The sequence below is a fragment of the Mustela lutreola genome, chromosome 11 (genome assembly GCF_030435805.1).
Source record: "Mustela lutreola isolate mMusLut2 chromosome 11, mMusLut2.pri, whole genome shotgun sequence".
Taxonomy (NCBI): Eukaryota; Metazoa; Chordata; class Mammalia; order Carnivora; family Mustelidae; genus Mustela; species Mustela lutreola.
In genome coordinates this window covers 35,637,596-35,665,040 of record NC_081300.1, presented here as the reverse complement: position 1 = coordinate 35,665,040, position 27,445 = coordinate 35,637,596, and the positions used below count along the sequence as shown (strand labels likewise).

The window sequence follows — 27,445 nt, the reverse complement described above, 5'->3', positions numbered from 1 at the left end:
TGCCTCTTAGCAAAGCCCCTTAGCAACTACCCTATGGAAATGCAGAGCCTAGCTTCAATCAGTCTCAGCAGCCTACTATTCCAACTTTTGTAGGACAGAATAATACAGAATTCTTTGTTAACAACCCAGCTGGTTGCATAATGATGTCATCTGACTACACCCACAGGGTTGTCTAGTGTCTAGGGTTGCTGGAGGACACACACTTAATATAAGTACCTGACATGAAGCTTTTGATTGCCAACCCTTCCATTTCAAATACATCCATCTTAAATAAATTGCCAGCTGTATGACACAACTACTAGCTAAACAACTAGAAACCAGGACACCCCACCCGGTGAAGTTTCTTCCTCTTTTCTTCCTTCCTTCCTTTCATTCATCTGACACAGAGAGAGCGAGAGAGGGAACACAAGCAGGGAAAGAGGGAGAGGGAGAAGCAGGCTTTCCGCAGAGCAGGGAGCCTGACTCGGGGCTTGATCCCAGGGTCCTGGATCATGACCTGAGCTGAAGATAGACGCGTAACAACTAAGCCACCCAAGCACCCTATGAAGTTCCCACTTTTAAAAGCCCTTGGTAACCCAGGGAACTGATGGCTTGACTCACCGTGCTTTTCCTTCCCACACCTGAATTCCCACATTTATGTTTAAGAGATTTTATTTATTTATTTGTCAGAGAGAGAGAGTGTGTGCACACAAGCAAGAGGAGTGGCAGGCAGAGGGAAAACCAGGCTCCCTGCTGAGCAAGGAGCCCAGTGTAGTAGGACTGGATCCCAGGACTCTGGGATCATGACCTGAGTCAAAGGCAGATGCCTTATAAAACTTTATACTCCAAAACCCAAATAATCCAATTATAAAATGGGCAGAAGACACGAAGAGACATTTCTCCAAAGAAGATCTCCAAAGAAGACATACAGATAGCTCACAGACACATGAAAAGATGCTCATCATCACTTATCATCAGGGAAATGCAAATCAAAATTACAATGAGATATCAATTCAGTCCTGTCACAATGGCTAAAATAAAAAACACAAGAAAAAACAAGTGTTGGTGAAGACGTGAAGAAAAAGGAACCCTCTTGCTCTGCTAGTAGGAATGCAAACCAGTGTGGACACTATGGAAAACATTACAGAGGTTCCTCAAAAAATTAAAAATAGAACTACCCCACAACCCAGTAATCACACTACTGGGTATTTACCCAAAGAATTAAAAAACACTAATTCAAATGGATACATGCACTCCTATGGCTACTGCAGCATTATTTACAAAAGTCAAACTATGGAAGCAGCCCAAGCATCCACTGACTGATGAATGGATAAAGTTGTGGTATACAAATACAATGGAATATTATTCAACCCTTAAAAATGAAATGTGGCCATTTTCAACAACATGGACAGGGCTAGAGAGTATCATGATAAGTGAAATCAGTCAAAGAAAGACAAATACCATATGATCGCACTCATATATGGAATTTAAGAACAAAAGAGTGAAGGAAAGAAAAAAAGACAAACCTAGAAACAGACTCTTAACTACAGAGAACTGATGGTTACCAGAGGGGAGGTGGGTGGGGTAATGGGGGAAATAGAGGATAAAGATCGAAGAATACACTTACCATGATGAAAAAATTGACTTAAAAAAAAGAATTACATTTTTTAAAAAAGGAGAGAAGTCTAAGATGGAGAGAGATATTATACAGTTGAACCTTGAATAATGCAGGGATTGAAAATGAAGTTGAAAATCCATGTATAACTTTTGACTCTCCAAAAACCTACTGGGAAGCCTTACTGAGAACATAAATAGTTGATTAACACATATTTTGTATGCTGTATGTATTATATACTGTGTTCTTACAATAAACTAGAAAAAAGAAAATGTTAAGAAAACCATGAGAAAAAATACATTTATACCACTGTGCTGTAAAAAAATCCATGTCTAAATGAACCCACACAGTTCAAACCCATGTTGTTCAAAGGTTAACTGAAATTGATCTTGTTGCATCTCAGGTAGATCTTACACACTCTATTTAATCATCTGTTACCAAAATGTAACATTTCCTTACTCCTTGTTCCACTGAGAAGGAAACACTTCATTATCATAACAAATTTTTTCCTCAGTTGATTGTTCAGCATTTCATTTTCTGATTTTACCATGAGTTCTCTATAGGTTCTATTTGCTCTTGTTCGTCTTGTGAAATCGTGTTTAATAAGATCTCTACTTTAATGATACCCTTTCCAGTCAGTTGAGGCAAAGTCCAGATATTTTAGCAGGTTTTTTTGTGTAGGGGAGAGAGATGTGAGCTTTCCTTTTTCTTTGCTCTTTTATCATCAATGTCAAAGGACTCTTCCTTCTTTTCTGCACATTTTCTCCTCTTGAATGTATGTCCCTTTAAATTGCATGGCCAACCCTTTAAACAGTACCTACTTTGAAGTCACTTTCCTGCAGCCCTGCTCTGATCTACCCAGTGTTCAGTACTGTTGTACTTTGAGACTGGAGTGGTTTTAAACTTTCTGTTGCTTCAACTAGCCTCTTTGCTGGCATCATTTCTGGCTCTGCCTTTCCTTGCCACAGAGCTTTCTAGCAGTGAAGGAGTGGAACAGGCACAGTGCTGGGATTTGTAGTTTTTTCTCTTTTTACTCATAGTTATTTTGCACTTCTGGCATTCTCTGTATTTTAAGTAGTGTTGGGCTTGGTTTTCGATAGAATTGTCATAGTTATGGAGTTATTTCACGCATCATTTAGAGAGGAGATTTTGGTGTAGTAGTTTGCTTACCACACCCCCACCACTGACCCTGTTTTTAAAAAATCCTCTATGTCAATTTTCAAAACAAAAATCAAATGTGAAAAAATAAAAATATAACTGAATTTTTGACTTATGATTGTTACCTTGAAATTATGAAGTTTTGATTAAATTTATAAATAGTATTAGAATGTTTGCAGGAGGCCAGCTTCACTATAAATTTAATTACCAGAGTTGTTTAATTCCCCAGGTAGGTTTTGCCTTGTGTTAGCTGTTTGCCAGACATCTGAAATGCTTAATATTAGAATATATTAAATATTTAAAGGAAATTTAAAATGTTTACAGTTATTTATTTAGGTTTTTAAATTGATTTGACAACTTAAGAGAAACTTGGCTGGCCAGTCTTAAGTAGATTACACATTAATCAAAAGAAATATATTTTTTAATGAGGAGATAGGATATGGTTGATCTGGATGATTAGCTATCTCCTTGCCCAACTCTGTAACTTCATTTCTAAAGCTCATCGTTTCTCCCAAACATATAATGGCGTTTGGTCCTCATTTACAGCAGAATTTACTATAGACACTGGGGAATACCAAGGGAGAACAAGACAAAGTTCCTAAACTCATGGACTTCTAGTACAGAAGAGATGGGTAAATTTAAAAAAGCAATCAAGTAAGTATTTCCAAGGAGTGATAAAGCCATAAGGTTTGAAAAAAATATAAAGACTAGGGAAGATAATAATAGAGAAAGGTGTTATTAGAAGTATAGTCTAAGGCTTCTCTGAAGTAATGATATTTAATCAGAGATTTGAAGAAAGTGAGGGAAAGAGAACTCCAGATTTTTTTCCCCTAGCCTAGTAAAGGCCTCGAAGCAGGCACAAGCTTTTTGAGTTTATGGTACAAGGAGGCCACTGTGGACCAAAAAAAAAAAAAAAAAAAAAAAAGGTAAAAATAGGTCAGAAAGATAGATGAGGGCAGATCATAACGAACTTAAGGATCGCAGTACAGAATTTGGTTTTTATTATAAATGTGACAGGAAGGCATCAAAGCATGCCACCCAGCCTACTTAGGCTACTTTTTTCTCCCTGGTTATCTGGTTAACTTCAATTTGTCTTTCGCAAAATCTAGCATCCTCTGCTGTAGGACCTCTACGGTAACTCCCTGACTCCCACAGAAGGTCAATCACTTCCTCCTGTGTGCTATTTCAGAGCCATAATAGAGGACTACTGGTCGCCTTTCACACCTCTGAGAGGACCTGGGCTGTGGAATTTTTCACAGAACTGTGTTTTGGTTCCCCACCCCATCTCTGTAGCCCCCGAGTGTGACAGAGCAGCGGGTGCTAACTAATGGTTCGGTAAAGGAAAAACCCACTCCGTGGCTCAAGCCTCAACTCCTTCCAGCCACTTGGGGTGCGGTACCCCGGAGGCGCGTGGGAATTGTTGCCCCGGGAGGCTGCGTGCAGCGTTCCCTCGCTCTCTGCTACCTGCGTTTCAAGGATACTCCACTGGCCAAGAATGCCTCTCGGGAAACCTAACGTCCCCACTGTCAGGTGCCTGCTTTCTCTCCTTTGCGCACCTTTGCCCGTCCTTTCTTGGACCTGGGGTGGGACTGGGTTGGTAGGGGGCGGCGGGGACTTCTGGGCTTCCCAGCTCCGCGCCCGAGCACTCCCGGCAAACGCTCCTATGGCCTAGTCACGCACCCCGCTGCCCTCTCCTTAACATCGGAAGTCACCGCAGCAAAGCCCACTGGCACACAGCGACCGCGTCGCCCCTCCGTGCGTCTCTGTTCATCCCCTCATCCCGCCGTCTCTTTCCACGGCTCCCCGCCCCGCTCACCTAAGATGCGGGTGATCCCCAGGGTCAGCTTCTCCAGGTGCGGCTTGCTGCAGCCCGGGGGCGGTGTCTCCTCCATGGCTCGCGTCCCCGCTCCGCGCGCGGCGGGCGCAGCGACGGGGACAGGGCGGGAGAGCGGGGCGGGGGGGAGGGCTGGACGCCGCCCCAGAGGCTCGGCCATCGAGTTCACGGCATGCCGGGAATTGTAGTGCTTGGTGCCTGAGAGCGAAGCGGGGCGGAGATGGGAGGCCCGGGCTGCTCTGGGAGTAGTAGTTCCGCGGCACACTTGTTCCCTCTTCCCGGGCGGTCGCTCCACACCACGCCACCGAGACACAGCGACTCGTCCGCTGGGACCCTACCGCCCCGCCGGGGCCGACCGCGCAAGCGGGGGCGGGCCTCTACGCGGTGCGGCCAATGGGGACTGGGCCTGAAGACCGGGGCGGGGCGGCCCCGGCGCGACGCCCGGAGTGGCGGTTGTTTCAAGATGGCGGACGTGGCGGGCCCCTCCCGCCGGGGCGCGACGGCGTTCTGGAGTCGGGACTGTATCCTTTGCCCGCCTGGCAGGGGGCGCCGGCGCCCTCCCCGGTGCGGCGAGCGGCGGGCGGTCGCGTGAGACTCTGGTGGTGGTGGGGGGGGCTCGATGCTGTCCTCGGGGGCGGGGCCGTCCTTTCCGGCCGCGGTGTAGGTGCTGGGCTTTTCCCCGGCAGGGGTGTTAGGTAGCAGAGAGCCTGATTCTGTCTCCAGGCTCGAGCACTAGGTTTGGGGACTCAGCACTGATGTTTCTCGGCCCTCCTAGGCGGTGAGCTTTGGAAAGATGGCCTAGAATCGTGGCCCTGCGGGGGGACTGGGAGGGTCCCTCTGACCGTGGTGACCTCAGGCCGGCCGAGTCTCTGCGGAGGGAAGGGTGTTGACTAGACAGGGAACCTTTTTGTCTCGGTTTAGGACTGTCCTTGGTCTGCGTTGTTAGGAGCGAGTCAGGACCCTTTCGGACTTCGAAGGCCAGTCTGTGATGATTTACTTTCATGCTGGGATTTTCGGAGGGGTGTGGGGCTGACCGTGGTCCGGTGATGCTGGTTACGGAATAAAACGCGTTGCAAATCCTTGCTGCTGGAAGTAGTGTTGATTTACAGGTGGACTGTGGGTCACCACTGGCAGGACTGAAGTTCTGGGATTGTTTTGGGGGGGGGGGTGGAGAAACTGTGGAGCTTTTTATCGTTGTGGTGGTGTTCCCAGTTCAGTAACTGTGCTGAGATGTGTGACAGGACTGGTTCGTTCTCCGGTTCAGGTTGACTGTCCCAGCCTGCTCTTTTCCTGGTAAGTTCCATCCCTTTCGTTAGAGGAGTGTTACGTGAAGGAGGGCAATCCGTGTACTGCGTGCGTGCAGAGCAAGTCTTGTCTGTTTGCTAGGATCGATGATAGCATTATTTGAGGCACTGCTGTTAACTTTGCCAGAATCATTCTCTGCACACGCTACTTAGCTCCCAGTGAAACTTACAAAATTGTATTCTCAGTTTTCCTTTTTGAGTTACAGTACTAGGATTACAGGGTCATGTGGAGGGAGGGATACTTTTGCATTCCTTGCTGCTCAATGTTTAGTATTAGGCACTTTCTAAACATAATTACCATTTGTCTCTGATAGGTGGGTGATGGTCAAGTCAAAATCATGCACGTAGACTGTGGATGAAAACACTAATGCACTGTGCACATTAAATATCTTTTACCTTATGGATCAGGAAAGACGCAAAGAGAGTATGTGCTTTGGGAATTGGGCTGAATTAGGAAGTTAGGAAATTGGGAGGAGTCTTCTCATGAAATCCTGTGCTTGCAATGATAGAATTTTGTGATAGAGGAAATATTTGAAGGTTATCAGCTTATAAAGTGCTTTTGTAGTGTAATCATTTTCATAACCACCTATGTGGTTTGGTTATTATTCCTTAACTTTTTCTGTGACCAGTGGAATTGTTCTGATAGGTATAAATGGGGAGGGGGGCAGTGTATTACTGTGGCATGGATTAAGTTAATAGGTAAATAAACTGAACCTGTGCACTTGGTGGAAGCAGCCCTATATGCTCACTTATTCATATGGTCATGTTATTTCTCATTTCGCATAGAAGTCCTACATCCTCCCTTTTCTCTTACATTCTCCCTTACTTTGAAAATTAATGTGAAATACCCATCTTCCCATTGAAAGTGAGGAGTTGAAATTATATGGGGGAAATGGTGGTGATTACATTGATAGAAATTCCGATTTGAAATAAATTGCAAGGTTACTAGTATTACCTATTTCCCCACACCTATTCCACATAATGACCAATTATCATCCATCCTCAGGTATTTTCATTTGAAATGTCCGTAGGACACAAAAGCAAGGTCAAATGTAAATTTGCTATTGGATCTTTTCTAAAAAAGCATACGAATAGTTATGAATCATTGGGTTTAATCATGTGTCTCTGGATCTGGATCTCTTTTTCTGTTACACGGACGACTTCCTAGACCACCCTGTAGCCTTTATACAGAACTTGCAATAGTAAAAGACCAGAAAGAATGTGTGTAGAATCAGGTATTGCTTTCACACTATTGAAAGACAGATTTTCAGTGCTTTGCCTAAGCAATTAGAGAAATGTGATTGAGTTATTTCCCAGTCCTAGATGTTTCTGTCATGTGAGGACAGATCATCTGTGACTAAACATCATCTTTTTTTTTACTGTTGTCTTAATGAGTTATGCATAGCCTGCACAGTATGATTCAGCAGTGCTTTTTTGCACAAGGTGTATTTTTATACCTTATATGTAAACAAATGAATATGCCATGTTGTCATTTTATGGTTAAATCTTCAAGTAAAATATGCCCCTTCAGCCATAAACTGCTTTCTTACTTCATTGTAGCTCCTGGTAATATGAAAAGAAATTAGTGTTTCTGCAGTATCTGTATTTGATTGGGTAAATACACCCCAACTTATTAACATTAACAGTATTTTTAAATTGATATTAACAAATATGAATTGCAAGGGATTTAGTCAAAACATCATAGTAGCTATAATCCATGCCATTGAATATTCAATTAAAATAGAATCTTTATGTTGATGTTAAAATAGTATACTGGCCAGGAAGGTTACTCAGGTCAGTAATGATTACATATACATGTGTTGCTGGTAAGTGATTGAAACTCAGAAGGTTAGAGTGTGCAGTTCTAAGTTTTTTATTTTCTTCAGCTCTTCAGGATCTGGAGTAGATATGATTCTTCCTTTCTATTACTTCTACCTTGGGTTTCTAATTACTGCTTTAATTCTGGGGATTTGGAGATTGGTATTATAAATCGATATACAAATATATAGATTAATAATTAAATAATAATTTAAAATATTTTTAAAAATATTTAATAAATAAAATAATTTTTAAAATTAAATAAATATATATTTTATATATAGAGAGATAGATTTATATAAATCTATAAAGCATCAAGGATGCTTTATAATTTGCTTGTACTTGTCTTAGTAAAGAACTTCCAAAAATACCAAAGTAGAACTGAGGGGGCATCAAGAACCCAATGAGAGGTCCAATATACATTTGGTATATATTAGGTCTCTGACTTTCCCATAAAATATGTTTGTATATTTTTTAAACTTTGTATTTGAAGAAAGTAAATATTTGGGCTTTTCAGATAGTGAGATGAAGATAGATTACAAATGATTAGAAAGGATGGGTTGGATGGAGGCAATTTCAATATTTTTAGGCTTATTTTTTAAAACTCTTGTTAAGGTCATTTATTTAGCATTTTTATATTTGAAAAGATTCTTAGCATGAATGTAGCTCACGAGTTTTGCCCTCGTATTTTGAAATGTTCCTCTACCCTTTAAGGAACTTCTGACTGCTCTAAGAATTAAAATGACATGGGACAGATTAAGAGGAGAAAAATCAAACTTAATTTGGTACATATGGCAAATCCACATATATGTGAGCGATTCCAAAGAGAAGCAAAATGAGTTATGCTTGTCATTCCGAACTAAGGAGACAGGAGTAGGGGTCTGGAACTTTTAAGGAAAGGAAAGCCAATTCATAGGAAGATGAAAAGGAATAAATGTTTGGTAAACAAATGTTTTCTGGGCCATATGGAAACAATGGGACATAGAGACAAATTTTAACAAATATACTTTGCTAAATTCCTCCCTACCACCTCTTGTTTCTATTATACTCTAGTTAGTTATGATGATATCTCCCTTTTTGGGAGCAGGCCCTCTATCCAAATTCTTGTAGGCAATTCTTGGGGAGGTCAGAGTTACTTCATGAGTCTTTTGGGCCTTGATTGCTCAAAACAATCCACATTCCAAAGTGGCACATCTTGGGGTGATAGGTTGTGAACCCCAGCAAGATAAAGAGAGACAACACCAAAGAGTTGCTGGACAGTACCTCATAAAATTAAATATCACTTTCATTCTTTCCCCAAAGATGGTCGACGATCAGCCTGTCATTTTTTGACGTTAGTCGATAACAAACATTGAACAAAACCGGTAGAAAATCCTCACCCACATGGTGCTTACATTTTAGTGAGATGAGATGAGGCTGTGAATAAGTAAAATGTGTTGTGTGTCCAGTGATTATTGGTGATATGAAGAAAAAGCAGGAAAAGGGTAGCTATCATGGGGATCTTTGTGTCTTCTTTTATGCCAGTACCATATGGTTAGAAATTAAGAAGTGTGGTCCTTTACCTTGTTCTTAAGATTGCCTTGGCTATTTGGGTTCTTTTGTGGTTCCGTACAAATTTTAGCACTGTTCTATTTCTGTGAAAAAATGCATTGGAATTTTGATAGAGGTTGCACTGAATCTGTAGATTGCTTTGGGCAGTATAGACATTTTAACAGTATTAATTATTCCAGTTTATAAGCACAGAATATCTTTCTATTTGTGTCTTCAGTTTCTTTCATCAGTGTCTTAAAGTTTTCAATATATAGGTCTTTTACCTTCTTGGTTAAATTTATTTCTAGATATTCTTTTTTGATGCTATTGTAAATGGAATTTTTTCTTAATTTCTCTTTCTGTTATTCATGTATAGAAACACAACAGATTTTTGTATATTGATTTTGTTTCTTGCAGCTTGGCTGAATTCATTTATTCTGAAGGTTTTTTGTTAAAGTCTTTAGCATTTTCTATATGTGATATTATGTCATCTGCAAATAAAGCTTATGAAAGATCTCTACAGTTTGTTTCTCTTAGATAAGCGGCAAAGTAGTATCAGGTTTGAGAGCAGAAAGTATAAAATACTTGATGAGTTTCTTGGGGCACCTGGGTGGTGCAGTCGGTTAAGCATCTGACTCTTGATTTCAGCTCAGGTTGTTTTTCTCAGGGTCTTAAGATGGAGTCCCGTATAGGGCTCTGTACTCAATGCGGAGTCAGCTTGGACTGTCTCTCCCTTTACCCCTGTGCCTCATCCTTGTTCCCCCCTCTCCCTCTCTCTCTCAAATAAAAAATAAATCTTTTAAAAAATAAAATACTTGATGAGCTTCCAAATCTAGGTGCAGCTGAGTTGGGTTCTCAGTGGCTGGTCTGTTCCAGTTGTGAGCAGTCTTCTTTTTGACTCTTCTAGGCAAGTGTACTATGTTTCCCAGGATTCAGTTAGTCTTTCCATAAGTCAACTTGGGAGAATATTCTGCAAATTCATCACTGCTGTATCCTCTAATTGAGGATGCTGCCAAATGGAGATTGTCCTGAATCATCTTGAATTTTTTTCCCTTGGGTAACTTTTCCCATGTCTATATCTCCAACAGTAAATATTTAAATATTTATTGAGCACCTACTATGTTTGCTAGTCCCAAGGGATATAAAAAATGGCTTGATGTTTGCTGTTAAAGAGCCTGCACAATTTCATTTTGTATGTTTTTTTTTAGATTGCGTGCCTGTGAATTTATAAATTCTCTCTGCTCCAGTGTAACCCACTATCAGTGTCCTTGGACTAGTGGGGTCTAATTTTTGTTTGTTTGTTTACTTGTCTTATGTGCCCTTTAAAACTTTCTAAACTCCATGCCTGATGTCTGAGGGTATTTAAAGTTTAGGAGTACTACTTAACAGCCAAAATCCTGAATCTGTGATAGTATGTGTGCTGTTGCAGAGGCTATTAGAAATCTCCTGGTGACTCAGACAGTAGCACCATTTTTGTATTCCTAAATTCTTAGGTGGATTCCAGGTGTTTATAATCAGCACTCTTTATAATCAGCAACCATAGCTATGGTTGGTCCTGAACTGAAATATATTGACTTTTGGAACATGTTATTAAATCTGTTTTACTCTAGCCTTTACCTGGAAGGGAATTTTTAATAAATTTGTCTAGAAATTTTGGAAAAGAAAGCATTTTATAAAAGAATAGAAAATTGGAATTTTCTAAGTTATTTGGAAAAATTTGTTTAGACACTTACTTCCTTGAAATGTAATAGAATGTTATCAAATTGTGGATGTATCTGGATTTAAATAGAGTTCTGAATAAAATTTTTTTTCTAAAAGGAAAACTTTCTTATGTTGGTTCTTCTATAACAGTGGTATGATCTTAGTGTTTCTAAATTTCTCCTATTGAAATTCAAAATAGCTCTTTTTGTCTTATATTTTTTCTACTTGTTGGGGGGCTTAAGTGGATCCACCCATTAAGCGTCCTACTCTTGATTTCATCTCAGATCATAACCTCAGGGTTGTGAGATCAAGCCACGCTTTGGGCTCCATGATGGGCAGGGAGCTTGCTTAAGATTCTCTCTCTCTCCCTCTTCTTTCTTCCACTTGTTAAATAGTAGGACTTCTTGGGATATTTCATGAATGCACTGCAGAAGAATAAAATCTTTGTGTTTGCATGATTGACTTGCCCTCAAAGAGGGTTTGTTCTTCAAAGCTAAAGCTGATTTTGAAATTTTTATTCATGCCTAAAATAACTCACCAGTTTTCCAATAATAAACAAACTGGAACATTTAACTCCCTGTTTACAAAAGGAGAGGAAATGAAAGGAACTTAACAGAATTTATAGGGTAGGGTATCTACTTTGGGAATAGGCATGGATGAAAGTTTTATGGAACAAGGACTTTTAAAAATTTTGTAAAACATAGTTATGATTATGTAAAGATGAATTTTAAAAGATGACTAATTTTGTTTCATTTATTTCACTTGCATTCCTTTCTAGTTTTGTTTTTAAAGTTTGTTATAAATTCCCAGGTCAAAAGAAATTAGGAAAATACAGAATAGAGGCAGCATTTGGATGATCTTTTCTAGTATTTTCCTTCATGTCCTTCTTCATAGTTTCTGATGAAGAACAATCAGTAGTATATGTTCCAGGTATGATTTTCTGTATTAATTTGGTAAGCTTCTTAAGTGTTACAAGAAAATAAAACAGTAGGACCACTTCGTAGTATAACTGTATGCAGAACAATCCATTGGAAACTAATTTTTTTTTTAAATATGTGGTTAGACGTTACTAAGGTTTGAAATACTGCCTTATTTTAGGATTTTAGGGGCTGGTTGGGCAAGTCAGCTTTTGATTAATTTGTAGAACATTTTATTGATCTATTAAAGAGCAAGAGATCCTATTTTTTATATTACAAATAATATCCTAAATTCAAAGAAAAATGTGAGAACTTCTTGATATAAGGTTTATTTGATAGACTCTTTTAAACCTTTCTGATTGTTACTAAACAAATAGTAAAAGTGAGCCATTGAAGGTACCCTAATTATGTGAGAAATCAGATTTTTAATCTCCCCTATATTAAGGTATATATTATATGTTGTAATTTATCAGTTTTAATATAACTTATGAATTTTCATTATCATTTTAAAAAAATATTTCAATTGAATCTTAAATGTATTCAGAACATAATCTTTTCATGATTCATTATTTACTAGGAGTTTTAAAGTGAGTTTTATAAAGTGAAAGTTTTCCCTGTCAGGTCCTATAAAGAGGTATATCAGAGAAGAGCTTCATGGGGGATAAGTTTAAGAGAATAAAGTATAATTTTGATATTTTGTTTGATGGAAATCCTCAGGAATTTCTGCAGAAGGAAATACCACATCAAGACACAAGTTAAGTCCAAAAGCTGATGTTAAACTTACGACTTCCAGGGTTACTGCTGCTTCAATCTCCATGGAGTCTTTAAAAGGTGCAGGAGATTCAGTAGACGAACAGGTCAGTAATTTCCCTTTTTTCCTCTGATCTCCAGTCTTTATAAATGCGGACCAATAAGTGATTTTTCTATGCTGACCAGTTACCGGTAGAAAAGGGTAGAAGAGTCTTTGAAAGAACTTTAGATAATCTACAAGCGATCTTAAAAGTTACAGAGGATTCTAGGATACTTTACATGGTATGAATATAAAGTAGGTAGATTACTCAGAGGTTTTGCTCTAAAATGTCTAGGCTTGCCTTAAGCCTTAGTTAAGAAAAATTTATTACCTTAGTATGTCCCAAAAGACCCACATTGTGATCTCTGTCAAGTTAGTAAATCAAATTGACCACCGTTTCTTCTTTTATTAAGTGCGCTTTATAATTTTTGTTCTTGTGGATTTGTTAGATGATGATGGATAAACCTCTATATATAAGAAAGAAACTTTGTTACAATTCCCCTGCATTATTATTATTTCCTTCACTTCAAAAATATTATCAAGACTCTTTGTAACCCAGTCATTGATTTCTCCTTCATCTTTGCCTTTGTATTAGTACCTATACATTCCTTTGCTACATGTCCTTAAAAAAATTTTTTTTTTTTTTAAAGATTTTATTTATTTATCAGAGAGAGAGGGGGAGAGAGCGAGCACAGGCAGACAGAATGGCAGGCAGAGGCAGAGGGAGAAGCAGGCTCCCCGCTGAGCAAGGAGCCCGATGTGGGACTCGATCCCAGGACGCCGGGATCATGACCTGAGCCGAAGGCAGCTGCTCAACCAACTGAGCCACCCAGGCGTCCCGCTACATGTCCTTAGATAGGTTGATTTTACTTTACTTTTTGTTAAGGTTAAGTTAGGGTTTGACAATCTATGATCTATAGGCCCAGTTTCTTTGCTGCCTATTTTGTAAATAAAGTTTTATTGCAACATAGTCTTGCTTATTCTTTTAATATTATTGGTGCTTTTCTGTTCTAATGGTAGAGTTGCTACCATAGTGCTGTTGGTCCACAAAGCCAAAGTATTTACTATTTAACACTATAGAGTTGTGCTGGTTTATGTTGTGCTGGTTTATGTTCTTGAGGACATTTCCAATATCTAGTTTGTTACTGATTGTTATGTTTAGTAGTCTATGGGATTTAACTGTGACTTACCCAAAAGGCTTACTTTGTTACTTAGATTTCCATTGTACCCACTTATGTCCCCCCTGGGATGTAAATAGTAGTTGAATTTGCAAGATCTTATCAAAATTGCAAGTGTTTTTTCATAAAATAGTTTGTGCATCTTATATTGAACAATATAATATATATGGCCTTCTTTTGGGTTAAGTCCATATTTTTTTATGATTCTATTGGGTCATTAACTATAATTCTTTGTTGGGCTATTTTCACTGGCTTTGAGAATTATAGTATACATCTTTAACTTATCACAGCCTATTTTAATTTATATTTTCCACTTTAACTGTGATTTTGAGGACCTTACAACAGTTTGTGTCTTGACTTTTGTGATATTGTCATACATTTTACTTCTATAAGTAAATTCCCAATACATTATTACTTTTGCTTCAACACTTTTTTTTCAGATTTACCTATAATTCGCATATCAAAAAACTTACCCTTTAAAAATGTATAATTCATTTTTTTTGTATATTCACAGAGTTGTGGATCCATCACCACACTCTAATTCCAGAACATTTTCATGACTCTAGAAAGAAACTCCATATGCATTAGCAGTCACTTGATGTTTTCTATTCATCTCAGCCCCTAGCAACCACTAATCTACTTTTTAGTCTCTATAGGTTGGTCTATTCTGGGCATTTCGTGAAAATGGAATCCTGTAATATGTGGCCTTTTGTGGCTGTCTTCTTTCATTTAACATAATGATTTTAAGGTTTATGTGATATCATGTATTATTATTTCATTACTTTTTATGGCTGAGTATATATTTATCCATTCACCAATTGAACGACTTTGGGTTGTTAGGCTTTTTGGCTACATAAATAATGTTGCTATGAACTTTGACATACAAGTTTTTGTGTGGATATATGTTTTCAGTTCTGTTGGGTATTTGCCTAGAAGTAGAATTGCTGGGTCATGTAATAATTCTGTTTAACCTTTTGATGAACTGCCAAAATCACTATACCAATTTACATATTACCAGCAGTATTATGAATGAGGATTCCAGTTTCTCCACATTCTCGCCAACACTTTATAGCTACCCTTTTCATTATAACCATCCTAGTCAGTATAAAATGATACCTCACTGTGGTTTTGATTTATATTTCCCTAATGACTAATAAAAATCATTTCTTTATGTGCTTCTTGGCCAATTATATTTGTTCTTTAGAGAAACGTCAATTCAGATGCTTTTCAGTTGAGTGATTTGTTTTCTTACTAATAAAGTTAAAAGTTCTTTATACATTGCATCTTCAGGTCCCTTATATATGATCTGCACAGTTTCTCTCATTCAGTGCATTGTCTTTCACTTTCTTATTGGTGTCCTTAGAAGCCTAAGAGTTATAATTTCGAAGTCTAGTTTATCAATTTTTTTCAGTTGTTACTGGTGCTGTGCTGTCATATTTAAAAAATCATTGCCTAATTCAAGTTCTTAAAGATTTACACTAATATTTTCTTCTAAGTGTTTTATAGTTTTAGGTATTACATTTAGTCTTTGCTCCATTTTGACTTAATTTTTGTTATGTTGTGGCTCATATTCATTCTGTCGTCTGTGGATGTCCACTTGTCCCACCATTATTTGTTAAGATTATTCTGTTCCCTTTGATTGTTCTTCCCTTGTTAAAAATCCCATAACCATGTACATGTAAATGTTTATCTGTGGACTCTCAATTCTGTTCCATTGATTAACATTTCTATTTTTATGCCAATACTAAGTTCATTACCATTTGGAATTATTTTTTGGAATCAAGAAATGTAAGTCCTCCAAGTTTGATTTTCTTTTTTAAGATTTTGGCTATTCTGCATCCCTTGAGTTTCCATAGAGAATCGCCTTGGCAATTTCTGCACATGGGTCAACCTGAATTTTGATAGCAATTGTAGTAAATCTTCAGATAAATTTGGAGAGTACTTTAATAGTATCAATTCTTCCAGTCCTTGAATATGGTGTATGAGATAGCTTTTCATTTACATAGACCTTCTTTAATTTCTTTGAGCGATGTTTTGTAGTTTGAGGTGTTTGTATCTTATACTTGTTTTGTTAAGTTTATTTCTATTTTTGTGTTATTTATTGCTAGTGTATGGAAATACAGTTGATTTTGTCTGTTGGTTTTGTATCCTGGAACCTTTCTAAATTCACTTATTAATTTGAATCTAATAGTTTTTGGTGATTTTCTTTCTTTTTTAAAATATTTTATCTATTTATTTGAGAGAGAGTGAGAGGGAGCATGAACAGGAATGAGGAGAAGCAGACTCCCCACTGAGCAGGGAGCTCAGTGCAGGGCTTGATCCCAGAACCCTGGGATCATCAACTGAGCCACCCAGGTGCCTCAGGGAATTTCTTTTCTTTTCTTTTCTTTTTTAAATTTTATTTTTGGATGCAATCTTTGGCACATTTTATTTTTTTTAAGATTTTATTTATTTGACAGAGAGAAAGTAAGCAGAGAGGCAGGCAGAGAGAGAGGAGGAAGTAGGCTCCCTGCTGAGTGGAGATCCCAATGTGGGGCTTGATCACCAGGACTCTGAGATCATGACCTGAGCCAAAGGCAGAGGCTTAACACCACTGAGCCACCCAGGTGCCCCGCCCTGGTGAATTTCTTACAATTTTTTATACATATATGATTATGCCATCTGTGAATATAGTTTTACATCTTCCTTTTTAATTTGGATTCCATTTATTTCAATTGTGTTTTAAAGAGGTTCAAATAATTAAAATGCTTTTTTTTTTTTTTAAAGATTTATTTATTTTAGAGAGAGAGAGCATGAGTGGGAGAAGGAGAAAGAATCTCAAGCAGTCTCTGTGCTGAGCGCAGAGCCTGATGTGGGATGTGATACCATGATCCTTGAGATCACGAGCTGAGCTGACACCAGGAGTCAGAGCATAGGTGCTCCTCAACAAAAGGCTTTTAAATTTACCCATGTAGTTACCATTTTTGTTGTTTTCCATTTGATATCATTGGTATGCTCCATCTGCTTAAAGTACTTCCTTTAACATTATGATAGTTCAGGTACACTAGGAATGGATATTTTGACTTTTGTATGCCTGAAGAAGTCTTTGTTTCACTTTGTTTTTACTGGTTATAGAATTTTGAGTTGATAGTTTGTTTTTTGTTTTTGTTTTTGCCTTTAGTGCTTTAATGATGTCGTTGCGCTGTTGCCTGGTTTCACTGTTTTTGAGAAATTTGCTGTCATTCTTACTTTTATTCTTTTATATTTACTATGTGAGTTTAAATTGCTTTTAGGATTTTCCTTTCATTCCTAGTTTTAAGCAATTTGATTATAGTATGCCTTGAACTAATTCTAAGTCTGTCTTTTTATTGGGGTTTGTTGAGTCTTTTAGATTTGAGAGTTTATAGTTTTCATAAAATTGGGAAACTTTTTGGCCATTATATGTTGAGATATTATTATTTTTTGAGGACTCAAGTTATGCAAATACTAGGCCACTTGAGGTTACTCTGCACTTTTTTGCTCTTTTTTTTTTTCAATTTTTTGTTGTTGTTTCTGTGTTTATGTATAGATGGTTTATATTGCTTTGTTTCAAATTCATTAGGCATCTTCTGCCACTAATCTCATCCAGTGTATTTTTTATATAAGACAGTGTTTTTATCTCTACCAGTTCAATTTGGGTCTTTTGTTTTATTTATATGTTTCATGTCTCTACTTAACATGCTGGGTCTTCTACTTTCTTGAACATATGGAATGTAAATGACTATTTTAATGCTCTTGTTTATAATCCCATCAGCTGAGTTATTTATGGAGAGATTTCAATTGAGTAATTTTTCTATTTATGTATTGTATTTATCTGCTTCTTTACCTGCCTGGTTGTTTTTTATTGGATGTCCCCAGACAGTATAAATCATACTTTTTTTTTTTTTTTTGAGTTCTGGATATATTGTGTTTTTTATAGTTGATCTTGAGGTATTTTGTTCTGGGACTAAGACAAGTTATTAGAGAGTAGTTTGATCTTTTTGAAGTTTGGGTTTAAGCTTTTTTTTTTTTTTTTTAAAGGATTTTTATTTATTTATTTGAGAGAGAGAGCATAAGACGGGAGAGGGTCAGAGGGAGAAGCACACTCCGTACTGATCAGGGAGCCCCATGAGAGACTCAATCCTGGGACTCCAGAATCATGACTTGAGCCAAAGGCAGTCTCTTTGAGACTGAGACCAACTGAGCCACTCAGACACCGGGTTTAAGTTTTTAAAGGTGATACTAGAACAGCTTTTAATATAGGGCTAATTTTGCCCACTATAGGCAGTGACCTGCGGAGTACTCTTCCTGATGCCCCTTGAATTATGAGATTTTCCTCTCCGGCTGGTGGGAACATGGACTATTGCTGGCATTGTATTAGAGACAGAGATTATTCTCACATTCTCATTTGTTCTTTCCTTGGCTTTTGGTGGGCTTTCTCATAGACAAATGCTAATCAGTACTCAACGGCTGATGTGCAGGGAACCCTCTGCAGATCCCTGGAGCTCTCTTTTTTGCAATTCTATCCTCTCCATGACTCTGCCCTGCAAATTCTAGACACTTTGCTCTCCTGGACTCCCAGCTTTATCTTCTCAACTTGGCGAGATTGCTGGGCTCCATCTGGGTTTCCCCACATTGTACCCTGAAAACTCCAGAGGCAGTTTAGCTGGGATAATTGCATGGCTCACCTTATTTGGTTCCCCTCTTTCAGGGATCACTCTCCATGCTGCCTGTTGTCCGGTGTTCAAGAACTGCTTTTTCGTATACTTTGTTAGATTTTGGTTGTTGTAGGCATCAGGGTAAGCATGGTTCCTATTTGCCCAGAAGTGGAATGTAGGGACTATGTATGTGTGTATTTATTTTGTTGCAAAACTAGAAATGGTGTGTGGGGTGTGTGTGCGTGTGTGTGTGTATATGCATTTTTTTCTCAAAACTAGACAGATGTGTGTGTTTTTCTTCAGAGAAATAAGTCTTGTAGTTTTTCTGTATGTGATTTTTATTTATAGCTATTGATGTTCAATAGCTAGGTTCTTAATTCATTAAGGTTTTCAAAGTGGTAATTTTGCCAGCTCAAGTCTTCTGGGAAGAAGGCTAAGATGAAAGTAAATATGGAAGAGATTTAGTGGAGGAAGAGCTGACGTGGGATAGAGAATAAAGTGAATAGGGAGAGACAAGGAGAGCCTTAGATTTTATTGCAAGTCTGGCATCTCTGAGAGAACAAAGAAAGAAGAAAAATTCACTAGGAAAAACTTCACACTTCATACTGCCTTGTAATCAGGGCTAGTGTCTGTCAGCCTACTGGGGAACCCCAGAGAGAGAGAGAGGATGCCCTGTCAAACAGAAACGGCTCAGGTCCAGTACTTCTGCTGTTTCCAGTCCCTGGCGCTGTTGTGAACACCGCAGTGGATCTGAAGGTATGGCAGTAGTTAGGTGAGACTGTTAGCCAACTATGCTCTTTGCAACAGGTTCTCTCTCTTGTAGAAGCCACATTGTTTTATTTCTCACAGTGAAAGCCATTATTCATCAGGAATTAGTATGGGTATGGTGTTAAGTTAGTTCAGTTCATTTTTCCATATGGACAGTCTATTGGTCTGCACTCTTCATTGAGAAGACCATTCTTCTCCCCACTGAATTGCAATGATACCATTGTAAGCCAAGTAAAGGAAGGGTATAACCTTCCTTTATTCTGTCATCTGCTTTCGTAATACCTATCCTCAATTTTGTGTTTATCATTCTTTTGTGTGTGTGTTTTTTTTTAATGTCAACGTAGGCAAACTTTTTCTGTAAAGGGCCAGGTAATAAATATTTAAACTTTGTGAGCCATGTGGCCTCTGTCTCAGTTACTCAACTCTGACACTGTAGTATGAAGAACTATATATATATACATACATACATATATATATATGTATATATATGTCAGTGTGTACATGAATGTACATGGCTGTGTTTTAATAAACCCTTATTTACAAAAATAGCCTGTGAGCAGATTTGGCTTGCAGCTACAGTTTACCAACCCTTGCCCTATATAGTCTAAATACGTAATTGTTTTTTAAACAATGTTCAGTGTTCAGTGTTATGTATATTTGGAACTTTACATAAATAAGCTCATACTATGTGTATTGCATCGCTTGCTTTTTTTGCTCAATTTTATGTTCATGAGATTTACTTATGTTGTATATAGCTATATATCATTCCTTTTTTTTTTTTTTAAAGATTTTATTTATTTATTTGACAGAGAGAGATCACAAACAGGCAGAGAGGTAGGCAGAGAGAGAGGAGGAAGCAGGCTCCCTGCTGAGCAGAGAGCCCGATGCGGGGCTCGATCCCAGGACCCTGGGATCATGACCTGAGCCGAAGGCAGCGGCTTAACCCACTGAGCCACCCAGGCGCCCCTCATTCCTTTTTAAAAAAGATGTATTTATTTATTTGAAAGAGAGAGAGTTGGGGGAGGAACAAAGGGAGAGAATCTTCAAGCAGACTCCCTGCTGAGCATGGAGCCTAACAGGGAGCCATCTCATGACCCATGAGATCATGACCTGAGCCCAAACCAAGAGTCAGGCACTTAACAGACTGAGCTACTAGATACCCCACTGTACGTTATTTCTTTTCACTTATATTTCAGCCAGAGTGTAGTCACTTTTTTTTTTACTGAGAGTATTTCATATAAAGACGTGCTAAGATGGTGCTGGAGAACTGAGAAGGTAAACAGAACACCAACATATCATGTAGGTAGCAACTGCAAAAAATAATTCCCATCTCTAGGGCTTGGAAAACAGCCAGAGCAAGTTGGATTTATTAAAACTTAGAAGCTTGGGGGAGGGCCCCTTTAGAGCTGGAACATGAACTTCTGATGATAGGGACCCAGCCTAACTGATATTGCTATCTACGAGGAGACATGCTAAAGGCTGGTTCTGCCAGGGCTGGGAAAATTGCAAACTGGAATCTGGTGTCCTTGCCAGGACACACTCCGGCAGGGGTGACACTAGTGGGAATGAGATGTAAATAGGAAGGACTGTGTCTTTTCTTCTTTTTCCAGCAACCTGTGGTCTCCCTCTAGTTCTTCCTAGTGATGGGTTTTAACTGAGAGCCATCTGGCAAAGGGGATATGGGGTTTCTAGAGTCTGAGGCCCAGCACCACAAAGAAGGTCTCAGAAGGGTGGGTTTGAAGATGAAAGTCAATAAGTAGCTTAACAACCAGTACCTACAGAATTCCATTGTCTAACTATGCTACAGTTGATTCTCTAAGTGACAAACATTTGTATTTTCAATACAAACTGTATTGAAAATTGGCTGTTCTGTTAAATACAATGCTGCTGGTATCCTTGCCCATGTGTAAGGGTTTCTCTTTTTTGTTCCTTTACTTGCTGCATCACTAAGATGCCTTCTCATGTGTTTTTAGCAACTTTTTCCATTGCCAGATAGAGTGGCTTCTTTCCACATTCTGTGTAACTTTTTTGATCATTAGCATCATTAACCCCATACTCTTCTCAAAACCTATTTTCTCCTACCATATTATATTCTTCTGATTCTCTTTAATTCTTTAATTTATTATCTTGGATTCATAGATGATTTTTTAAAACTGATATTTTTTAATGTTAAGGAAAAATCTAAAACGTAGAGAAATATAAAGAAAATAATAAAAATCTAAATATCGTCCATAATACCATAAGCCCTATGGTATTATGGCTTACATCTTTATGTTTTTCTCTGACTTAGGAGCCAGACCCACATTTCCAACTTCCTGCCTAACATTTCCATATGACTTTCATCCTAGCATCTTAAGTTGACCATATCCAAAGCCAAACTCCTTTTCTTACCCTCTCTTTTTTCCTATTGCCTTTTTCTCCCCATCTTCCCCATCTATGGCTATCAGTATTTCCAGGACTCATTTTAGAAGTCTTGGATTGTTCTTGGCAACCTGAAGAAATTGGACTAACCTACTCGTACAAATGCCTAGGGTTCCTTTTGTTTACATGTTTCTTCTAGTTTCCCTGTGACTCCCTTAGTTTCAGTGCTTTAAAGATCCTCTTAATGAAGTTCAAGTACTGGGAGAACTTTTTAGAGCACAAGAAATAGTTCAGTGGTTGAGAGCATATACTCTGGATGTGTGCTAAGGTGTTGGTTCTGCTGCTTTAAATGTTATCCAAGGCAAGGTGTCCCCTCACCATAAATAGAAATAATACCTAATCCATACCACTGTTGTGCAAATGAGCTGGATTAGTAATTGTAAAGTACTTATAATGTTCCTCACATGCAGTAAATATGAGATATGTGTTAGCTATTATTATTACTCTTTGGTCTAGTACCCGTTGGAATGAACTTTAGGATATATTGAGAACTTAGAAACTGGTGCCTTTGCTGTTAACTTTAGTGTACTTTTAAGCAGCCTGTGGGCTGTAGTGTAGGAAGAGTTCTCAGTATCTTCCATTAGGTGTTTGTTTTGTGACATTCACCAAGGGAAAGTTGTTTCCTTAATAATCCCTAATATTTAAGCCTTTTGTGATCTTCTCTATGTAAATTTTATAATATCCCTTCTGGACAAGACAGTTCCTTAGCCTGTTTTGAATTCATAATAGGTTTAAATGAAACATAAAGCATGTACCAGGGCGTCTGGGTTGTTCAGTCAGTTAAGCATCTACTTTTGGCTCAGGTCATGATCCCAGGGTCCTGCAGTGGAGCCCTGCATCAGGCTCCCTGCTCAACGGGAGTCTACTTTTCCTGTCCTCCCCACTTGTGCTCTATCTCGCTATCATTGTCTCTCATTCTCAAATAAATAAATATAATCTTAAAAAAAAAAAAAAACCACCAGAGAAAAGATACTTGAGAAATTTTACCTCCTGTGCTAATTTTAAGAGATTCCTCAAAAAATCTTAAAAATTGCTTTTATCAAAAATTAACCAAAAGATTTTTTTGTTTTGTATTAGAATATCTGCAGGGGAGGACTAAAGAGTGCGTCGTTGAAGGATTTGTGTCTTGAAGACAAAAGACGCATTGCAAATTTAATTAAAGAATTGGCCAGGTAAGATAAAATCTTATATGAAATGTATTATTGTATAAAAGAGACAACTCTTTTTGAAAATAGAAATTACTGTGTTTTGATATCATGTATCATTGATCTTATGGAAGCAGAGATATTTAGAAAAAAATTTTTGTGTGTGACCTATTTGTGGCCCCAAAAAAAGAAAGTAAAAGTAAGAAAGAAAGACCAGAACAGACCACTTTCCAATTTACATTTTCTTGTTTATTTAATTTCCCAAATTATTAGGTGCATGTATTTGCAGCCGTCCTCTATCAAAAAAGGGAAAATACAGAAACTTAACTCTGCTGTTGATGGAGGTTGATATGTTATAATGAGCGTCACAGCAATTACCTTTGGTTTTGTTGTAGATCCAAAGAGAAGTGAGCATTCATTTTACTGTAGTCCGTCACAAGAATAGCTATTGTCATTTTGCTTGCTACCAATGCTTTCAGGATTCAAAATAAGGGATTTGGAATTTTGAGAAAAATAGTTAATAGCTCTTTGGTTGTACTATTCCAGTTTATTAATGATGGGTATGAAGCATATCTCTTGGAGTAATGTTTTTTTTGTAATATACACATCCAGTTTGGTGGTCTTAAATTACTTAAGAAATGAAGATGTCCACAGTAGAATATATTAATATAAATTGTAAAACTCAAATTTAAGGAAAAGTCATACCTAAAAGTTGTTTAAAATGGTGCTGGTTTTTGTCATTAAATTCCATGTTTGGAAATAGTAGGTATTTTCCTTCTTTCTTTATTTTTAATTAAAAATAGCTATGTGAAGTGTTTCAAAATGTATTTCATATCCAGGCCTTAAAATAATGTTTGTAGAGGCTTTTATAAAAAGACTGAGGTTAAAAAATTGCCTTACTAAATCACAGAATTACAGTTATAGAAATGACAACAATGATGTTTTGGGGGCTAGGATACAGGGTATGATTATTTCCAAGTACATGCCTTAGTCTGAATTTGATATGCCACCTGAGAGAAGCAGTAATTTCAATTTCACTAGAATTCTTTGGCTGTTCTAGTCTCTGAAATGAAGTTTTCATTCCCTTCAAATACTGTTTTTTGTACTGGGAAAACATTTGTTACTCCCCATACTTGCAGATGATCTTCTCACACGGCTTTTTACCACATAGATGGTATGGATATCCTTAAGTATGCTTGATGGCTTTGAAAAGCTATTACAATTAGTTTGAATTCATCTGTTAATGGTCCTGAATTGCCATTATTGTCCTAAGCGATCCGTTTTATTTCAATTGCAAGGATTGGAGAACACCTGAAATATTAGTGCATGTTGTTTTGGTTTCAGCAGCCTTCTGCTTTCTAGCAAGAGATTCAGGGTGTTACTACAAGGTTAGGATTAATATAGATTTGCTAATATTGCTAAAAACTCCATTATTGTATTACTATTAATATACAGATATGTGGGAATAATGTGCTCTTCTTTCCTTGAGTTTGCTAGGTTTCTTCTGTTGGATATTTCATCTACTTTTTTCTGCTGGTACTTGCCAAAGCATTTTCTTCACTTTTTTTTTTCTTTACAGAACTCATTTTTATTGAAGTGGGGAAATGTAGAACAAAATTCCATGTGCTTCAAACACTGGCAACTAAGCACATGTAGCCTTTATGTTCTTTTACCTCTGGATTTTCACCCTGTTTTCAAATAACTGGTTTCCTGTTGGCATTAAATATAGTCATTTCTCTTTCATCTTGAGAAATATTCCTCAGACCACATATTTCCTTCCAGCTACTACCTTTTCTGTACACCACAACATAACCTCATTCCTAGAAAGAGTCTATAGTTTTATTTTCTACTCTGCTGCGTTTCATTCCCTCCTCAAGCTTATTTGTTTATTTGAAAATATATGGATGTGCAATTTGCATACAATAGCATGTATGCATTTTAAAAAATATATATGTAGTTTAAATGTATATTTCAGTGAGTTTTGGCAAATGTAAGGTCCCTTTAAAAAGTTCTTTTGAGATCTTTTACAGTCAGTTCCTTCTTCTCTTCTCCACTCCAGATAGCCATTCATGTGATTTCTGTCATTATTGCTTAGTTTTACATGTTCTGATATACCATTTAAATGGCCATATAGTATATATCCTCTTCTATCTGACTTTTTTCCCTCAGCAAAATGATTTTGTGTGTGTGGTAAAATATACATAACATAAAACTTATCTTAACCATTTTTAAGTGTACAGTTCAGTGGTATTAAGTACATTTATACTATTGTGCAATCATCTCCACAGTCCATTTCCAGAACTTCTTCATCATTGAAACTCTGTGTCCATTAAAAATATACTTCGTACTTTGGTGAGTGCTGTGAAGTGTGTAAACCTGGTGATTCACAGACCTGTACCCCTGGGGATAAAAATATATGTTTATAAAAAATAAAAAATTTTAAAAAAAGCATTCATTAAAGAAAGTCTACAAACTTTTCATTAAAAAAAAAAAAAAAAATATATATATATATATATATATATATATATATATATATATATATATATACACTCCTTACTCTTCCCTCCCTCAGAGTCTTTGGTAACCGCTATTCTCTGAGTCTTTGTGAATTTGACTGTTCTAAATCCTTCACGTAAGTGGAATCATAGTATATGATTTCGTATCTGGCTTATTTCAGGGAGTAATGTTTTTGAGAGGTTTTTTTTCAATTTGTTGCATGTAGGTATAGTTCATTGTTTATTGTTGATTAGTATTCTGTTGTTTGCATGTACTTTAGTTTGTTCATTCATCTGTAAATCGGACCTTTGGGTTGTTTGAGTTTTTGCCTTTTATGAATAAAGCTTCTATAATATTCATGTGCAATTGTTTGTGTGGATTTGATGTCTTAATTTTTTTTAAGATTTTACTTATTAAAAAAAACAAATATTTTATTTATTTGACAGACAGAGATCACAAGTAGGCAGAGAGGCAGGGGGCAGGGGGGCGGGGGCGGTGGGGAGTAGGGAGCAGGCTCCCCGCTGAGCAGAAAACTGGATGCAGTACTCAATCCCAGGACCCTGAGATCATGACCCAAGCCGAAGGCAGAGGCTTAACCCACTGAGCCACCCAGGCGCCCCTTAATTTTTCTTCTGCTAATACTTTAGGTATAGAATTACTCTTTTCTGTGATAAATGTATATTTAACTTTATAAGAAACTGCCAAACTGTCTCCTAATGTGGTTGTGTTATTTCCCACTTCCCCTAGCCATCATTCAGCATAGACACTAACTCTTGGGATTGTCATTTCTTTAAATTTTAGCCATTCTAATGAGTATAGTGATGTCTCCTTATGGAATGAATTTGTGTTTTCCTAAGATTAGTGGGATGATTGGTCATTCTTCTTTTAAGTATCTGTTAAAAATTTTTGCCTGTTTTTGTTGTTGTAGTTGTTCTTTTTGACCCATCCCTTGCTCTTCTTGATACTGAGGTTTTCTTTATATACTTCGGATGCAAGTCGTCATATATATGGTTTTCCCCTAAAACCTTGCTTTCTAATTATCTTAATATTTTCTTTTTCTTTTTCAAATATTTTTATTTTTAAGTGATTTCTACACCCAACGAAGGGCTCTGAATTCACAGCCCACCCCCCCGAAAATATGGAACACTTCACGAATTTGCTTGTCATCCTTGTACAGGGGCCATACTAATCTTCTCTGTATTGTTCCAATTTTAGTATATGGTGCGGCCGAAGGGAGCACTGTCTTAATGTTTTATTTTGTAAAGCAAAATTCGTTATTTTGATGAACTTCAGTTCATCAGTTTTTTCTTTTGTGGTTCATGTCCTTAGCATTCTATCCAAAAAATATTGCCTATCCCACGCTAACAAAGATTTTTTCCTTTTATGGAAAAGACTATCCTTTCTGCAGAATTACCACCACCTCCTTGTCAAAAGCATGCATGGTCTTTCCCTGGGCTTTTCATTCCATTGCATTGATCTTTGTATTGCCCTTAGGCCAATACCAAACTGACTTGATGACTGTAATTTTACAGTAACTCTTGAAATCAGATAAATCTTATAGCTTTGCTCTTTCTGAAAACTGTTTTGGCTTTTTGAGGTCCTTTGCATTTCCCCATAAATTTTAGAATTAGCTTGTGAATTTTTAAAGGATAGTTGCCTCTGAGAATTTTGTTTGGGATGTATTGAATTTGTAGATCATCTTGAGGAAAATTGACATCTTCACAATATTGAGTCTTTCAGTTGGTGATATGTCATATTTCTCCATTTATTTAGATTATCTTAAATTTTTTTTCTGTAGTAACTTGTAGTTTTTATAGTACAGGTTATAGAATATGCACATATGTTATCCTCAAGTATTTTATGTTTTTGATACTATTGTAAATGTCATGATTTAAAATTTTTATTATACATTTATAAATTTCATTTCTCATATGATATAATGGATTTTTTTAATATTGGCTTTATCTCAAACTTTCTAAATTTACTTGTTATAATAGTTTTTTTGGCAGAACACTATGGATTTTCAATATACAGTAATGATCATGTTATCTACAAATAAAAACAATTTTATTTTCCTTTCCAATTTTTGCCTTATGTATTTGATGCTGTGGTTACTAGTTGTGCTCAATGTACTCA

The 27,445-nt window shown here is 37.3% G+C and overlaps 2 protein-coding genes and 1 non-coding gene across 9 annotated transcripts in view; 1 reads left to right on the top strand and 2 right to left on the bottom strand.

Annotated features, from left to right (window-relative positions):
• Positions 1 to 4,746, bottom strand: part of TPGS2 (tubulin polyglutamylase complex subunit 2) — a 63,036-nt gene extending 58,290 nt beyond the window's left edge. For both annotated transcript variants that reach the window (XM_059140335.1, XM_059140336.1), the window contains exon 1: positions 4,569 to 4,746. In XM_059140335.1, coding sequence (XP_058996318.1) covers positions 4,569 to 4,746 — 178 coding nt within the window. The remainder of the gene's footprint in view (positions 1 to 4,568) is intronic.
• A 60-nt stretch (positions 4,747 to 4,806) lies between these two features.
• The window catches only part of KIAA1328 (KIAA1328 ortholog), a 323,127-nt gene continuing 300,488 nt past the window's right edge, over positions 4,807 to 27,445 (top strand). For 2 of the 6 annotated variants that reach the window (XM_059140330.1, XM_059140329.1), the window contains exons 1-4: positions 4,807 to 5,107; positions 11,834 to 11,869; positions 12,574 to 12,713; positions 22,746 to 22,840. In XM_059140330.1, coding sequence (XP_058996313.1) covers positions 4,807 to 5,107; positions 11,834 to 11,869; positions 12,574 to 12,713; positions 22,746 to 22,840 — 572 coding nt within the window. The other 4 variants (XM_059140332.1, XM_059140334.1, XM_059140331.1 and 1 more) reach the window with 4 other exon arrangements.
• LOC131811939 (U6 spliceosomal RNA) lies at positions 26,442 to 26,547 on the bottom strand. Its single transcript, XR_009346179.1, has one exon. It is a non-coding gene; the product is annotated as a U6 spliceosomal RNA (small nuclear RNA).